General features: G+C 45.1%; 1 protein-coding gene across 1 annotated transcript in view; it reads right to left on the bottom strand.

Moving 5' to 3' along the window:
• COL20A1 (collagen type XX alpha 1 chain) overlaps positions 1–17,762 on the bottom strand; it is a 182,464-nt gene that overhangs the window by 67,813 nt on the left and 96,889 nt on the right. Inside the window, exons 22-26 of the mRNA XM_033914324.1 lie at positions 13,992–14,101; positions 12,173–12,331; positions 7,158–7,235; positions 1,391–1,477; positions 861–914 (exon numbers count right to left, since the gene is read on the bottom strand). Coding sequence (XP_033770215.1) covers positions 861–914; positions 1,391–1,477; positions 7,158–7,235; positions 12,173–12,331; positions 13,992–14,101 — 488 coding nt within the window. The remainder of the gene's footprint in view (positions 1–860; positions 915–1,390; positions 1,478–7,157; positions 7,236–12,172; positions 12,332–13,991; positions 14,102–17,762) is intronic.

A 17,762-nucleotide genomic window follows, 5' to 3' on the forward strand; every position in this document is an offset into this window, starting at 1 on the left:
TTTTTGACAGCCCAGAAGCTTTCTCTCTGCTACTGGGTGCCTCATTCCTAATCCATCCTCCAGCAGATTCCAGCTAGAGATTCCTGTGAGGAAGAGGTGGGAATATATCAGAGCCTTGAGTCTACTCTTGTAGCATGCATGTCAGAGCTCCTCCTACCTCCCCCTTATAATTTACCTTCATACTGCAGGCTGGGTCATTGGAGGGGAGGTAAGAAAAATGGATTGGGCTGTGAATTCCACAGATCAGTGTCTTGTTGCAATCTACTTGATGGATGCAGTTGCACAATTCTATCAAAACTCTTTTTCAAACTCTTGCCAAACAGAAAATGCTTTAGAAAATTCCCCCTGAAAATAGTTGAATGAATTACAGGCCTAAATTTAGGATCCTGAGTTTTAGGGACTTAAGATTAGGAATTTTTCATCTGAAGACTCCCTCAGTTTAGGAAAATAGAAGAGAACTTCCTTCTGAACAGAACTAAGATGAGGATATTTTGTTTGAAGGGGGATATTGGATAAGTGGTAAATGTACCAGTCAATTGAGAGAAAACTGTCCATCCTGGTACAGAGACAGTTAAAGATTCTTATGTGTTTGCAAGATTCAGTATTTTCTGCCCTTGATCATAGGATGTATCACAACATCGCTGCTCCTTCTTTTGAGCAATTGTGTGTTTTGCTCATGGCCCCTCTTTTCAGTCCTTTTAGACTTATGTAGAAGAGACCCCCTCCATTCCTATGCATTACCCATGGGCCAACCCCAATCACACAATCCTTTAGTGTACCTCAGAAAATTAAATTCAGAGATGTCCTACAACAAAACATGTTCCATCAGTAGCATCCTGAGAAGGGGAAGGCTGGCTCACCTGGGGTCCTGGTTCACCTTGCTCCCCCTTTGGTCCTCGTGCCCCTGGACTTCCCTAGAAACCATAAAAAGGAAACCATAAAGATTATTGCTGGATGTTCATTCCTGCTGGAAAGAAAACTGTCCCCCACCAGCTGCAAGTAACACCTCCAGGCTTTTCCTTCCATGGCCAGAATTGTTCAGGAAACAATGAACACCAAAGAACCTGCAAATTCTGAGGACATAATGGAGCGAGCAGATTGGTGTATAGCAGGAGAGCACATCACTGCTGAAGTCCAGGCTGCTGTCACTCCTATAACCACTGAGTTATTCTGCAACTCCCTAAGCATCTCTGCAACTCATTCCATCCAGCATCATTTTGAGAAATATAGTCCTGCCATCAAATAGTTCAAAGAATAACAATTTGATAATATATCAGGAACAGAAGGAGAATCCCCACTGCATTTCATTTTACTAAATCAAACTGGGGATTAGTTCCTGGAAGGTTTTCCTTTGGTGTTCAAGGCAACAAACTTGACAAGATGAACTCACAGGTGGTCCAGAGGACCCTGGAGGTCCACGTGTTTCTGAAGTACAGCTGCAGGAGGAGGCAAGGGCAGGGCAGGTCTCTTCATCCCTCTAAAGAAAGCATGTAAAGAGAAAACAGACATTCTAAGGGTAAAGTAAAGTACAGTACAAGCAGAGCAGATATCAAGACTCTCTTTGAGACAAAGAACAGGAAGTCTCACAGGATTAATGCGCTGGCGGTGGGTTGGGGAGGGGCCATAGCTTCCTGTGGCTCATTCACAGTTCACACTTCCAGCTCAGTTGAACCTGGGACTTGGATCAGGCGCCACTAGCCTTCATTTATAACTGCTCAAGATATTCCATCTTTCTACCCTCACCACCCTTTTTTCCTCATGTTCCAGTATGAGATTCGTGCTTCATGTCCTTTGTTATGTTTTTAAAGATTACTTGTTTTCCCCCATTTTATTATAAATTGCTTAGAATTTTATGTAAAGCGATCAAACAAATTTTTAATAAACTTGAAACCACACCTAGACTGACCGTTGTAGTGATCGATTCTGGGCCAGCTACTTCCAGAACCATTCAATAACAGGACCTGGACCCAGGGTTGGTTTTAGACATGCTGAGGCCTAGGGCAGAAATTAAGGATGGGGCCCCTGATCACTTCTCCTCCTCCCTCGATCTCCCCACCTGCCATTACTACTACAAATAAAACAACTTTAAATGACTTCTTCACACACAAAACACAGATAGACCTTTACCAAACACAGAACAATGGATCACAAATAGAAATAAAACTGGAAACCCCAAGAAATTAAACTCATCAAGTACAACAATGGAGAAATAAAACAGATATTCATATTTTGTATTGAACATACAAGGGTCCTGGGCCCCAAAACATTAGCCACATCTCTTGCTATGGCTGGTGGAAATTCCAAAGCCCTGCCAGCCGAAGACAACCTCCTCTGGTCTGGCAGCCAGAAATCTCCAAGCTCTGCAACTAGCAACAGTGACTCTGAGCTGCCAGCTGCTGCAGAGCTTGGAGAGTTCTGGGTGCTGACCTGGAAGGAGAGGTCTTCAGCTGCCGAGGCTATGGGATTCCCACCAGATTGGGCATTTATATTTTGCATTTGGGCAGGGGGGCATGGGGGAGGGCAGGGAAAATATTTGATGCCTGATACCCACCTTGAGCTTAGGGTCACTGCCCCCTCCCTCCCCCACATCAACTCTCTAGTAAGCCACTAAACACAATACAAAGATCTGTGATACACATATCCCAATTAATAAATTCAAAATAAAACACTTTTTCTATCTTTGTCATCTTAACATTTTATTTTCCCATCATGTTGGTCCAATTTTGTCTCTTCTGCTTTCCTTTGTCTTCCAATAATTCTCTTTCCAGTAGTTGATGTCCATTTGTCTTTTCTCCTCTCACCTGTCTTCATTCCCTGACTACACTTGTCTCTGATATATTGATATTTCCTTTTTAGCTGTTCCCTCCCTTTTTTTCTTTCCTACCTCTCCATCCACTCAAATTTAACCCTTCTACTTCTTTTTACTTTTCAGCTACCCATAAATTTTCTATCTCCCTTTCTCATGCTCCCAACTCTCCTAGTTTCCATTTTATTCTTTTCTCAGCATCTTATTCTCTTCTATCTTTCAACTCCCTATCTTCCTCTCTACAACTTATTACCACATTTATCTATCTATTTATTTTAAAGTATTTATAACCCGCCTATCCACAAATCTATCCTCCGCTCATTCATCTCCTTCCCCCAAATTCTCCCACAATGTCTTGTATATCCCCATCCTCCATCCTTGTAGCCCAGTATCTCTCTCCCTTTGTTCCTCATAGCCTGACATTTTCTTATCCTTTCCCTCCATTCATTCCATTGTCACTATCTATATACCTATCTCTCTCTCTCCCTTCCCCTTTCCTTTGATTCTGGGCCCATAATTTCTTTTTCTAGTTCTCTCCCTAATCTCTGGTTTCCCTTCTTTCTCATCTGTACCACTAGGCTAACTTAAAACAGCTCCAGGGGTGCCCTGCAGTCCAGGCATCTCTTCCCCTTCTCCCTTCCACAGTCCATCTCCCTCCCTTCCCCTCACCTTCTTTAAAAATTGTTCTCCCTTTTCGGAAGGACCCTGATGTGGTACAGGGACCCTGATGTGTGCAGGTAACTTGAGTAAGAACATAAGAAGTGCCTCTGCTGGGTCAGACCAGAGGTCCATCATGCCCAGCAGTCAGCTAGCACAGCGGACCAACAGGTCCAGGACCTGTGTAGTAGTCCTCTATCTATACCCCTCTATCAACTTTTCCTTCAGAAAATTGTCCAATTCCTTCTTGAACCCTAATACCATACTCTGTCCTATCACACCCTCTGGAAGCACATTCCAGGTGTCCACCACCCGTTGGGTGAAGAAAAACTTCTTAACATTGGTTTTGAATCTGTCCCCTTTCAACTTTTCTGAATGCCCTCTTGTTCTTGTAGTTTTCGAAAGTTTGAAGAATCTGCCCCTCTCTACTTTCTCTATGCTCTTCATGATCTTGTAAGTCCCTCTAATTCTCTTCTTCTCCAGGGAAGAGAGCCCCAGTTTCTCCAGTCTCTCAGTGTATGTAAGGTTTTCCATACCCTTTATCAAACGTGTCACTCTCCTCTGAACCCTCTCGAGTATCGCCATATAATTTTTAAGGTACGGCGACCAATATTGGGCGCAGTACTCCAGATGTGGACGCACCATCGCCCGATACAACGGCAGGATAACTTCTTTCATTCTGGATGTAATACCCTTCTTGATTATACCTAGCATTCTATTCGCTCTCTTAGCGGCCGCTGCGCACTGTGCCGTCGGCTTCATTGTTTTGTCCACAATTACCCCCCAAGTCCCTTTCTTAGGTACTCTCACTCAATAACATCCCTCCCATCATATAGATGTACCTCGGGTTTCTGTTTCCTACATGCAATACTTTACATTTCTCTACATTGAATTTCATCTGCCATCTTGTCGCCCACTCCTCTAGTTTGTTCAGATTCCTTTGTAATTCTTTGCAGTCCTCTTTAGTCTGAGCACTACTAAATAGTTTGGTGTCGTCTGCAAATTTTATTATTTCGCACTTCGTGAATGGATGCCGCAAAGCTTTCCCTCTGCTGTGATTTGCCCCAGACACAGGAAGTTGCATTAGAGGGGGTAGGTCGCAGCAGAGGGAAAGCTTACTGCCATTTTTCAGATGGCTTGGTGAAATCCAATTCATATTCCTAGGATAAGCAGCATAAAATCTGTTCTATTCCTTGGGATCTTGCCAGGTACTTAGAACCTGGGCTGGCCATTGTTGGAAACAGGATACTAGGCTTGATGGACCTTCTGTCTGTCCCAGAATGGTAATTTTTATATTCACCCCTAAAGCCACATTGAAACTAGTTTAAAACACATGACAAATTAATTTTTGGGTGTCTGTTAACTATCCACTGAATGCTTCCATTTACTAAGGGGAGATCCTGCCAATCCAACCTGATCAGTTTCTTTGACTGGGTAACGGGGAAGCTGGATATTGGGGAGTCCCTGGACATCGTGTACCTGGACTTTAGCAAAGCATTCGATAGCGTACCACACCGCAGGTTACTGAGCAAGATGAGTTTTATAGGATTAGGTAACACATTGACGAAATGGATTGGGAGCTGGCTTGGAGGTAGGCTCCAAAGGGTGGTGGTGAACGGCACCCCCTCCGAAATGACGGAGGTGATTAGTGGAGTACCACAGGGCTCAGTCTTGGGCCCAATCCTATTCAACATCTTTATAAGAGACTTGGCAGAAGGGCTTCGAGGTAAAATAACATTATTCGCCGATGACGCCAAACTGAGTAATGTAGTGGGCAAATGCACAACAGACGAAGATTCAGTGCCCGACAACATGATGCATGACCTACTCCTACTGGAACGATGGTCTAGGACATGGCAACTCAACTTCAATGCCAAAAAATGCAAAGTTATGTACCTGGGCAGCCAGAATCCATGCAAGTCTTATACCCTTAATGGCGAGATCCTAGCAAAAACGGTAGCAGAACAAGACTTGGGGGTAATCGTCAGTGAGGACATGAAGTCTGCCAATCAAGTGGAGCAGGCTTCGTCCAAGGCAAGACAAATCATGGGCTGCATACGAAGGGGTTTCGTCAGTCGTAAGGCGGAAGTCATTATGCCATTGTATAGATCCATGGTGAGGCCCCACCTGGAATACTGTGTGCAATTCTGGAGGCCGCATTATCGCAAGGATGTGCTGAGACTGGAGTCGGTGCAAAGAATGGCCACCCGGATGGTCTCGGGACTCAAAGATCTACCATACGAAAAACGGCTTGACAAATTACAGCTATACTCGCTCGAGGAGCGCAGAGAGAGGGGGGACATGATCGAGACGTTCAAGTATCTTATGGGCTGCATCGAGGCGGAGGAAGATATCTTCTTTTTCAAGGGTCCCACGACAACAAGAGGGCATCCGTTGAAAATCAGGGGCGGGAAACTACGAGGTGACACCAGGAAATTCTTTTTCACTGAAAGAGTGGTTGATCGCTGGAATAGTCTTCCACTACAGGTGATTGAGGCCAGCAGCGTGCCTGATTTTAAGGCCAAATGGGATCGGCACATGGGATCTATTCACAGGGCAAAGGTAGGGGAGGGACATTAAGGTGGGCAGACTAGATGGGCCGTGGGCCCTTATCTGCCGTCTATTTCTATGTTTCTATGTTTCTATGTATTGGACAAACCAGCATAAGAGCACAAGACTGGCAGCCTGTATTCAGCAATGCTGCCAGCCTGGAAAGCTAAAAAGGCCCCATGGAATGAACCAAACCTCTAACTGCACTCATTGGGGAGACATACCCAGAAAGACTTGGGCTCCCTTTTTACCTTCAACTTCCCTTCATCCTTCTGCTCTAGTCAGGGTTTCTTGAACTTCACTTCCCTGAAGTAGTATTTCCTAGTACTACTCCTGAATGTCATTGATGGATCATAGTAACAGCAGATAAAGGCCTGCATGGTCCCATCTAGTCTGCCCAAAGCATGCTTACTTAATCTTGAGCTGTCCTTGCCATTTTCAGGGCATAGACCAAAAAAGTGTGCCTGGCACTGGCTTAATTTTCAACTACTGAAGTTGCCATTGAGGCCTACTCCAGCCCAACCAGATCTGAGCATTACCAGTGCAGACAGATCACAGCATTGGTCTTTCTCTGCATCTACAGGCTGCTTAGAAATTGACAAGGATAATTTGCATACTTTATTCTGCTCTTCCCTTAAAACACTCCTGGCTTTCATCCAACACTATTGAAACCTCTCTATTGGGATTCCCTAAATGTCCTGTTTCAATACTATCCTTCAAGGATATTGGCAACTGTGTGACTGTCGGCATCCCCCCTATCTTAATTTAAAAGCTGCTCTATCTCCTTTTTAAATTTTAGCGCCGACAGCCTGGTTCCATCCTGGTTAAGGTGGTGTCCTTCCTTTTGGAACAGGATCCCCCTTTCCCAGAATGTTACTCAGTTCCTAACAAATCCAAATCCCTCATCTCTGCACCATCATCTCAACCAATGCTTTGAGACTTCGGTGCTCTGCCTGTCTCTTGGGTCCTGCTTATGGAAAAGGGAGCATTTCTGAAAATACTACCCTGGAGGATCTGGATTTCAGTTTTCTACTTGACAGTCTGAATTTGGCTTTCAGAACCTCCCTCCCACATTTTCAACTACTGGAGTTGCCATCGAAGCACACTTCAACCCAACTGGATCTAGCCACTCTCTGAGCATTACCAATGCAGGCAGATCACAGCATTGGTCTTCCTCTGGCCAGAGAGAACTGCAGATAATCTGGAAGGACTGTAGCTGGAACTGGAACAGACAGAATTAGACAGTAAAGGTCAAAGTTATTCTGAAAAAATGCGTGTATAATTGATTGCACACCGTGTTTTATTCTCAGTACTGCTCCCACATTGATGAGCAGTTTCTCGTAATGCATTTCTACTCACAAAGCATCAAGTCAAAGTGTTTTCATGCACTTCAAAAGCAATATCTCAACTCAAGCAAAACAGCTCCAGCTTTCCTCCCTCTACCACTTCTATCCCCTCCCTTGTCCATGGCAACCCCTAATTTCTGTTCCTGCTCACACCCGACTCCAAGCAGCTCTAAAACACTTAGGTTTGACCTATAAAAGGTAAAAGCAAGGGAGGGATCTGAGAGCAGAAGCCCAATTATACCCCAGTGATGTTTCATGGCAGTATAATTGTAATTCAACAGAAGAGAAAACTAAGCAGGTTTACAAAAACAACATTGTGTTATTCTGCAACAGTTAAAGATGGGCAGGAAAGCAGTAAGGGTCAGAGCCAAGATGGCAGCTGATTGTCGTCAGCATTGTTGACAGCCGAGGCAGCACCATTGCTAAATGTTTCCTATTGTCCGATTTTGTTATGCCTTAGAGCAAACATATGGGAGTCGTCAAACCTGCTGCCCCTGCATGTAAAACATCAACCCAGGTGCAGCAAAAGCATAAATGCGATGCCACCAGGACTCTTGAAGCTGCCAGAGTGGAGATGGCTGCTATTCTACCTGAGGGAGCTTGGGTCTCAAGTCATCTCTTTCTGCTCCAGATTGTAATCCTCTTCCATGCCTGGCAACTTTGAATGAATGCAATGGGATTGTCTACTATGGACGTCGTTGAACAGACCCTATTGGAAGGATCATCTCACCAAAGTTTCATCAATAGGAGTACAAGTCCATTTGCCAGTGACATTTGAAGGCATATGGAGGCTTTTGACAAAGGTGGAACATGCAACTTCCAAAACTTCAGGAAAGTTAATTGTGCTTGTGATGTGCACACTAAAAATTTAATTGAGGTTAAGAATGAAAGTCTTAACCAGATTCAGCAAATTAAGACCAAAGTTAAATTTTTACAAGTGGTTATCTTCTCTTTGGTTTTAGATGAACAATTCATTCACAGGAAAATTGAACAGGTTGAAAACTATAATAGAAAGTTAAATCTTCATGTCCTGAGTTTTCCCAAGCTGCTTGGACTGATCCCAGGGGATGCCTTTAAAAAAATGCTTGTTGGATGTTCTGAAATATTCCTCTGATTCAATTCCCTCATTAAATAAACTATATTATTTGCCTGTTTCCTGTCAAAAACTTTCCAGTGCTAATCCTAGTGAGCAAGGTCAAGAAGTTTGACTAGATTTAAACAACTTAACTACTTGGAAATTCAGTGGTGGAGGTTACTGGCAGATCAACCTTATTAGTCTCTTTTGTCTTTGAACAAGACCTTAACTCTGTTTTGCGGTTAAATTTTCATCATTCAGAAGAGCTATTTTTTGGACAGAAAATATAGATAGCTCCGGATGTCTCTACAGCAACACAAGAAAAGAGAAAAGCTTTTTTTAGCCTTGAGACAGCAAATCAGAGAATTAGGAGCTACTTTCTTATTGAGTTACACATGTTAATGTTTAGAACATTATGCAGGTGTTAATCAGAGGCGGCCCTATAATGAGGCCAACTGATGCGGCACCGTTGAGGGAGCAGCATCTTGCTCCTGGCCAGCCTACCTACTGGTCGGCTCACTCTGCTGCTTCCCTTCCCAGCATAATGCTTTCACCCTTCCCCCCCCCATTGGCATTTTCCCATTCCACCCCCCCCCTTGCATCTACCTTCAATTTATCATAAAAGTTGCAAAGACAGCGAAAGCAATTCACAGAGCTACCCTGAAGCCATTCCTAGCGTCTTCTTTCCACTGCAGCCCACCCCAGCAGAAAACAGGAAGTTGTCATATTGGGTGGGCCGAATTGGAGAAAAGAGAGGGACTGACAGTAGGCTAGCTCTGTGAATCGCTACTGCCGCCTGGCAACTCTTACAACAAATTGAAAGTAGATTCGGGGGATGAAGGGGGTTGAATGGGAAAAATGGCAATTGGTGGGGAGAAGGATGAAAGCGGAAATCCTAATAGTTGGGACAGCCCTTGCCCCACTCCCAGTTTGGATGCTCATCCCTTGCATCAGGCAGCAGATTACCTTGAGCCACTCCTGGTATCAAATATGTTTTCTTTACTCCTGAGCAATTGAAGACTTTTCTGGACTTGAAGAAGGTTGTTCGAACAACCTCCACTTAAGTCAGGATTACATTTGATTCAAATTATGTAGGGCCTCTTTTACAAAGTTGATTAATGCAGGCCGCTGCAGTAGCTGCCCCAAAGCCCATAGGGAATTAAAGAGCTTTGGGGCTTTTGCCGCATGGCAGTTGCTAGTGTGGCTTTGTAAAAGTGGGGGTTAGGTAGTCTAGATGATGATAGGTCTATCTTATGAACATTACCCGATTTGCTTGCTCCTAGCTTTTAAAGTTTCTTCCCCTCCCATGTCTTTTGGATTATGTAACATTACAATATTGTTTTCTTTGTATAATTAATACCTTATAATTGATTTTATTATCATACTTCGAGTTTCATTAAGCAAGTTTATATTATGGTAAGTTTTTCTAAAATTATAAATAAATAAAAAAAGATTGGTAGGACATTTTATGCTGAGCTGCAGTGGTGTACCAAGGGGGCGGGGGACGGAGGGGGGCGGTCCGCCCCGGGTCCACACCCCAAGGGGATGCACAGCTGGCCACCCTCCTTTTTCTGCCACTGCTGCTTTCCTTAACAAGCAGCAGTGGCAGTAAACTTTAAATCAGGGGAGTCTGTGGCCCAGCTTCTGCTCCCTCTGGCGGGTGTGTAGTTTCTGGCTGGCTCCCCTGCAGCAGTTTTTCCCGCTCAAAGCCACAGCCATCGGCTACTGGCATGATCCACGGCTATGTAAGAAGCTTTTCCTCTGATGTCGTGGCGTCAGAGAGAAGGCTTCCAAAACAGCCTTAGATTGCGCGAGGTGTCGACGCCTGCGGCTTTGAATGGAAAACCGGCTGCAGCAAGGAATCGGCCAGAAATACTGTTGCTGCACAGGGCAGGGAAGAGAAGTGTTGCTGCTGCACAGGGAAGGGAGGGGGGAAAGAAATGCTGCTGCTGTTACACAAGGAAGAGGGGAGAGAAATGCTGCTGCTGTAGCACCCAATTGGGGAGAGGGAGGGAAGGAGGGAGAAGGAAGACAAGGGAGAGGAACCAGAGATTCCAAGTCCATGGGAAGGAAGGAAAGGAAAAGAGATACCAGACCATGGAGGGGAAGGGAGAGATGCCAGGGCATGGGGGATGAGTGAAGGAGACGGATGCAAGACCAGAGGAAAGGAAGGAGGGAGGGAGAGAGAGAGAAAGGAAGAAGAGGAGATGCCAGATAATGGAGGGGAAGGGAGAGTTGGAAGGAGAGGAGAGAGATGCCAGGGCATGAGGGGAGGGAAGGGAAACTAAGGAGACAAACGCCAGACCAGAGGGGGAGGAGATGCCAGAGCATGGAGGAAGAGAGATGCCAGGGCATGGGGGAAGGAAGGGAAGGAGATAGAGATGCCAGACCATGGTGTGGAGTGGGAAGGAAGGAAATGAGAAGAGAGAGAGATGCCAAAGCATAAGGGAGGGGGTGGAGACAGAAAAATGGAGAGGGGGTAAAGCTGAAATGAATTATGTACAAAGGAGAGAAGGGGCACAGGATATTAAAAGGACATAGAAAGAGAGAAGATATGGAAGAGAGTGTGGACAGTGGATGGAAGAGATGGAAAGAGAAAGCAGAAGCTGGGTGGAAGGGGCAAAGTGGAGTGCAGATGTTGCATGGAAGGGAGAGAGGACAAATGCTGTATAGAAAGAAGAGAGCGAAGAGAAGGTGATTAAAGCAGAAATGACAAAAGGTAGAAAGATTTTTTTGTTGCTTTACTTAGAATCAAGTGGTATTGTAACTGTATTGATAAAAGTTTATAAATAGCAATTGGAAATAAGGCAATTTTTTTTGGACTAAACCCTTTTTTCAGGTCAGGACAGTATACCATAACAGAGGAATACTGTACTGTTCTGAAGATAGATTTGGCCTCTGAAAGCTAATTGAAAAATGGATTAGTCCTATAAAATGGTATTTTCTTATTTCTCATTATTTGTTTTATTTCTATTGTTAATTTGTAAAGTGGTGATTGCTATGTATCAGTTTTTCAAATTTGCATCTACTGGCTTTATATTTTGCACAGTATTAGGGGACATGTGTCACTGTTTCTGTGGTGTTGCATTGTATGCAGAGTCTGGTTTCTTGGCAGTTCAGTTTAACTTTGTCTGCATATTTCTATTTTTAGTTTGTGATTATTCCATATTGTGCGTGGATGTATCTCTGTTCTGTGTGTATGAAAAGGACATGGTTTTCTGTTGGCATTGACTGTACAGGATCAATTGACTGTGCAGGATCTGGCTTGTTTAGTTTTACAATGTATGTGTTGGTGTTCTAGTGCTCACTGCAGTGTTTAAGATGCTGCCTTTTCCTAGGTACACTCTTATTGTGCGATATGTGGATTGTTACTAAAAATCATATTTTTCATATAGATGAGGAGGGTGTAAAAAAAATAAAATAAAAATAAAAAAAGATAAGCCCCGGGTGTCACCATATGCTAGGTACGCCACTGCTGAGCTGCTTCCAGATTCATGATGTACAATAAGACCCACAGATCAGAGGGGTTTAAAAATCTCTAATACTGAGACCAGTAGATGAGGTTTTTTTTCTGCCACAAAAGATTAGATGAGGGAGGAATGATGAGAAAGACACAGAAACACAAAGCAATCTCTATCCAGACTAACAAGGACCCAGAAATAAATATCGGCCTGTAGCTAGTTACCAAAAAATAATTTTAAATGCTTAGAGAATTCAAAAGGAGCAACAAAGACTTACTGCAGCTGATCCACTCCTTGGTCCTCTGGTGGCTACCAACTTCCCCAGCATTTCAAAGCCCTGGATGGAGACCTGGTTTACCCGGTCCATGAGCTTTGTTGATACTTTCCGACAGTCGATATACAGAGTGATAGTGTGATAACTCACAGCTATATTCACCTAGTGAACACAGGACAAGCAATGTAAATGTGCATGAGTTGAGTCAAGTCTCTTTAACTTGAAAAGGAAACTCTGTGATGAGAGGGCATAGGATGAAGTTAAGAGGTGAAAGGCTCCAGAGTAATCTAAGGAAATACTGTTTTACAGAAAGGGTGGTAGATGCCTGGAACAGTCTCCCAGAAGAGTTGGTGGAGACAAAGACTGCGTCTGAATTCAAAAGGGCCTGGGATAGGCACGTGGGATCTCTCGGAGAGAGAAAGAGATAATGATTACTGCGGATGGGCAGACTAGATGGGCCATTTGGCCTTATCTGCCATCATGTTTATATAAGTGTCTATATATGAATGACATAGACAATCTCTTTTGGCATTCATAATACTGGCTTTAGCCATCCACACATAGTTCAAGGCCAAACATCTGGCAAGGAAACTTCACTGGTGTAGAGACTGCCCACCTTGCACCAAACTCAACATCAACCCCCCCCCCCCCACACACACACACACACACACATCTACCTCCCACCATTCCAACCACAAATCATCTACTCCTTCCCGTTATGAGGCAGGAGCTCCCTTCTCTGTGTGCCACTTCTTGGTCATTAATAAATCAGTTTCAAATCTTGCTAGCAATGATTAATAGACATATCAAATGAGAAGTTTGTTCTCTCTTGCCAGAAGAAATAAATGGATTTGACCCAATTTTAAAAAAAGATATGAGAATAAGTAATGTAATGCAATGACTATGCAGCTACCTCCACTACCCACAGCTCCTGTCACTGAAGATGTGTGGATTTCTGTGTGATTTTAACATAGTTAGAGTAGAGAGAAAAGCTTATGTAGGATCCCCTTAAAAACATCCACTCCTACCTTCCTGCCTAGATTAAAACGCCATGATCATAGTACCAGTGAATGGAAAGCCTGTCCTGACCCATTTATAGAGTGAAATGACTCTAGAAGCATCAAATAAATAAGCTCCTTGCACTCTTTTCTAAACAAAACCAACTACCTGCCTCGCCCACTATAGTTGACCACCACTCCTCTTTTTAACTCCATATGTATTTTGCATAACCCTTTTTATTGATGTACACCACCTAGAAGTCCGATTAGGCTTGATAAGAAATTTTTAAACAGACTTGAAACTTGAATTCCATCTCCCCATTTTCCCTGCCCTGCAAACCTGTTATTAGTGACCAATCTAAGGACCAATGACACTGGGAGCAGTAGCATCTTATTGTAAAGACACAGGGGGCTGTCAGCACGCATTCTTCTCCCATAAGGGAGGCTGCAAGGAGTGGACTGGGAGAGGCTCTCACATACCTGCAACCTGCTGCTTCTACCAGTGTATCATCAAGCCTTAGACAAGCCTCTGCTTTAGTGAGAGCAGGACCACAGGACAGAAAACATGGAGGTTTCTTCGCCTGTCTGGAGGTCATAGTCAGCAGAAAATAAGCACTTACACAGGCTGGTTATTTCGTCCTGTTGGCCACTAGCTTCCTTTGAAGAAAGCTGGCTAGCCTTGCTAAATACTGGTCACTTAAAAACCCTAACTACAAGTAAATGCTGATATACATTATTCATGTGCATGTACTGTATATGTGTGCGCTTTTCTTACTGTGCTCTTTTGACTTAGTGATCACATATCCCCTCTTAGATTAAAGGACCTTATGAAAACTCCCATAGAATATCTTCTTCACTTCATGTTGGTCAAAGGTGACTTCTTGCAAATCAGTCTTGTAGTCATGATAGAAATAGGTGAAGAATTTCTTATTGGCTATAGAGAAAGAAAAATATCTCAAGATAAGAGAATCTTTCATCTTCATTCCACCCCTCTCCCACCCAGCATTGTATGAGTATCAAGGGTCAGATACTAGAACTGTTATAAAGAACATCCTAAACATATTCCGAGTCTCGTGTTCATTTTTCTAATCCCATGTCTTCAGGAAGTGACTTCTCAGATTCCTTAGTACATTAAATTCTGGTCCATTAAACTCAACAATTCATAAATAGCATTGCTTATTTCTATAGCACAACTGTGCGTGGGTATATATGAGGAGATGTAGGATGAGTTTCTCTCACACAGCTCTGCCAGTACACCTCACTCCTGCCCTGCAGCGCCATCTGCTGTTCCAGTTCTAAGATCCACTTGCAGACAGCTCAACCTTAATGCAGCTCAGTCCTGCCACACTGCACCTCCTTTTCCGTGGTATATAAAGAGATTATGTACTTACCCTGGTAAGTTTTTTTTCCAGTAGATATAGGTGAGACATTCTATACAGATGGGTAGTGTCCCCATGGCCGAGTGCCATCTCCAAAAGGAATCAACTCCAGATATTTCCTTTTGCTTCTGCTGTACTTCATTGCATTCCTTAGTTCCATCTGCAGTTAGTACCCAAGCACTGAGAGCCGCCAAATAAACATGAAGTAGAGGCACCTGTAGCAAATAGGCTCAGAAACAACTGTTCTGCTCAAGAAGTAAAATCAAACAGTAATGTTAACTGCCAAAGGCTTCATAGGAGCTCAGAAACTACTCCTATATAAAACAGAAACAGGTATACAGAATTCTTCCTAGTTCCCAAGCATAAACAGACTGAAACAGTAGGAAGGTGCAGGAAGGACAGGGCGGGAGTCTAAAATGTCTCACCTATCTACTGGAAAAGAGCTTACCAGAGTAAGTACATAATCTCTTTTTCCAGTGCAATAGGTGAGACATTCTAGACCAGCGGTCTCAAACACGCGGCCCGCGGGCCACATGTGGCTCTCCAAGTTTTATTTGTGGCCCGCGGTCTGGACTGGATAATTCCTTCCTTTTGGAGCAGCAGCGGGTCTGGCCGGTTCGTTCCGTTCAAAGCCGCGGGTTGGCGGCTCCTTGCGCTATTCGCTCCTACATCGGAAGTCTCTCAGACATCACAACATCAGAGAGGCTTCAGACGCAGGCGCGGATCTCGCAAGGAGCCACCACCCGCGGCTTTGAATGGAATGAGCCGGCCAGACACGTTGCTGCTCCAGTGGCGTACCAAGGGGGGGGGGGGGGGCGGTAAGCACAACTGGTCACCCTCCACTGTTCTTCATAGAGTGCGGCTCATCTAGAGCAGGGGTGCCCAACTGCTTCCCTTCCCTTCTCACCGCCGGCACCATGTTCTTTGATATCCCTGCTTCTCTCCGCCGCCTGACCTGAATTCTGACATCGAGAGGACATTCTGGCTAGCCAATCGCTGCCTGGCTGCCCGGAACGTCCTTTCCGACGTTAGAATTGACGTCGGGCAGCAAGAGTTGGTCGGCCCCGTGGAGATCTCGGCCTGTTCCCAATGGCGCCAGCAGCAGCAGCCTATTTCACGGTGGCGGTGGCGGTGGCATGGGGGAGGGCAAGAAGGAAGAAAGAAAGAAGGGGGGGGGCAGGGAGCCAGAAACAAAGCAAAAAATGGGGAAAGGAATCAGAGAAAGACAGACATAGAAAAAGAAAGAAAAAGTTGGGGGAGGGAATGAGGTCTGGAGGAGAGCAAGTATACAGGAGGCTGAAAGAAGGGAAGAAGTATTGGATGCACAGTCAGAAGAATAAAGTGCAACCAGAGACTGATGAAATTACCAAACAAAGGTAGGAAAATGATTTTATTTTCAATTTAGTAATAGAAATGTGCCAGTTTTGAGAAAGAAAAGATATTAAACTTTAAATGTGAGTGCTGCAGAAAAAATAGAGTACTTGGAGGGCCGCAGAAAAAATAGTTTATGTCTTATTAAAGAAATGACAATTTTGCATAAGGTAAAACTGTTAAAGGAAAGTTTTATAAACTATAAAGAGTTTAACCTCATGCAAAATTGTCATTTCTTTAATAAGACATTAACTATTTTTTTCTGCGGCCCTCCAAGTACCTACAAATCCAAAATGTGGCCCCACAAAGGGTTTTAGTTTGAGACCACTGTTCTAGACAGATGGGACGTACAAGAGCAGTCCACAAAAAGTTAGGGCGGGTTTGGTGTGCCGATCCGTAAGACCGAGGACTCAAAGGCAGAGTCCTATCTCACTGCTGCATCTACTCTGTAAAACTTGGCAAACGTGTGTAGAGAAGGCCACATTGTCACTCTGAAAATCTCCGCAGGGGAGACAGCTCTAGTTCAGCCCACAAAGAAGCCACACTCCTGGTAGAATGACAGAAACAGGGGACCATTTCCACAAAAGATTGTAGGCTGAAATGGCCCTACGGATCCATCTGGAAATCATTGCCTTGGAAGTGGGAGTGCCCCGCTTAACCAAATGAGTCAGCAAAAAACAGATGGTCAGAGAGACGAAACTTGTTAGTAACCTCCAGATAACGTAGAAGCATTCTGCACACATCCAGTTTCTTCAACAGACGATCTTGTGTCCTGGAACCTGTAGGCTGAAAAGCAGGCAAACACACTTTCTGATTAATATGGAAAGCCGAAACCACCTTTGGTAGGAAGGAAGGAACCGTCAGTACGGAAACTCCAGCAAGAAAGTCTGGAGTTCTGACACACGTCATGCCAAAGTAATGGCAACCAGTAAAACTGATTTGAGTATCAAGTCTAAGATGGAAGCATCCTGAAAGGGTTCAAAGTGGAGCCTTGGTAAGGCTAGACAGCACCAGATTAAGGTCCCAGGAAGGGAACAGATGCTTAACTGGTGTTCTGACTAGAGAGCTGCACGGGAACGGGGACGACGGGCATCCCGCGGGTTCCCCCTTCGGGTCGCGGGGATCCAGTGGGGACGCCCCTATGGTCACGGGGATCCCGTGGGGACGCCCCCTAGGGTCGCGGGGATCCCATGGGGACGCCTCCGAGGGTCGCGGGGCTCCTGCGGGGCTGGATGTACTCAGTCACGCGGCTCTTCTTCTCCCTACCTTCTCTGCTTGCAGCACAGAGCCGAACGGAAGTCTTCCCGACGTCAGCGCTGACGTCGGAGGGGAGGGAGGGCTTAAACAAAGCCCTCCCTCCCTCCGACGTCAGCGCTGACGTCGGGAAGACTTCCGTTCGGCTCTGTGCTGCAGGCAGGGCAGGTAAGGAGAAGGAGAGTAGCCTCGCGGTTCGAGTGGCTACCAAGGGAGGGGGCGGTCCGCCCCGCCCCACCCCGGTTGCAGCACAGCCGGCCAGGTCCCCTTACTTTTGTGGCACTTCCCCGACCGACCGATAACAGCCCGGGTCCGACAATCCTCCCTGCCCTGTAGCCGCGAATCTAAATTACCTTCTTACAGCAGCTGTAAGAAGGTAATTTAGATTCGCGGTTAAGGGCAGGGAGGTTTGTCGGACCGGGGCTGTTGTCGGTCGGTCGGGGAAGTGCCACAAAAGTAAGGGGACCTGGCCGGCTGTGCTGCACCCGGGGCGGTAGAGAAGGAGGGGGGGAGAAGGACTCTGAAAGCACTTGAAGACAGAGGAGGGAGAAGGACGCTGAAAGCACATGGGAAGGGCGCTGAAAGGCCATG

This window comes from Geotrypetes seraphini, chromosome 11 (genome assembly GCF_902459505.1).
Source record: "Geotrypetes seraphini chromosome 11, aGeoSer1.1, whole genome shotgun sequence".
In the NCBI taxonomy this organism is placed as follows: Eukaryota; Metazoa; Chordata; class Amphibia; order Gymnophiona; family Dermophiidae; genus Geotrypetes; species Geotrypetes seraphini.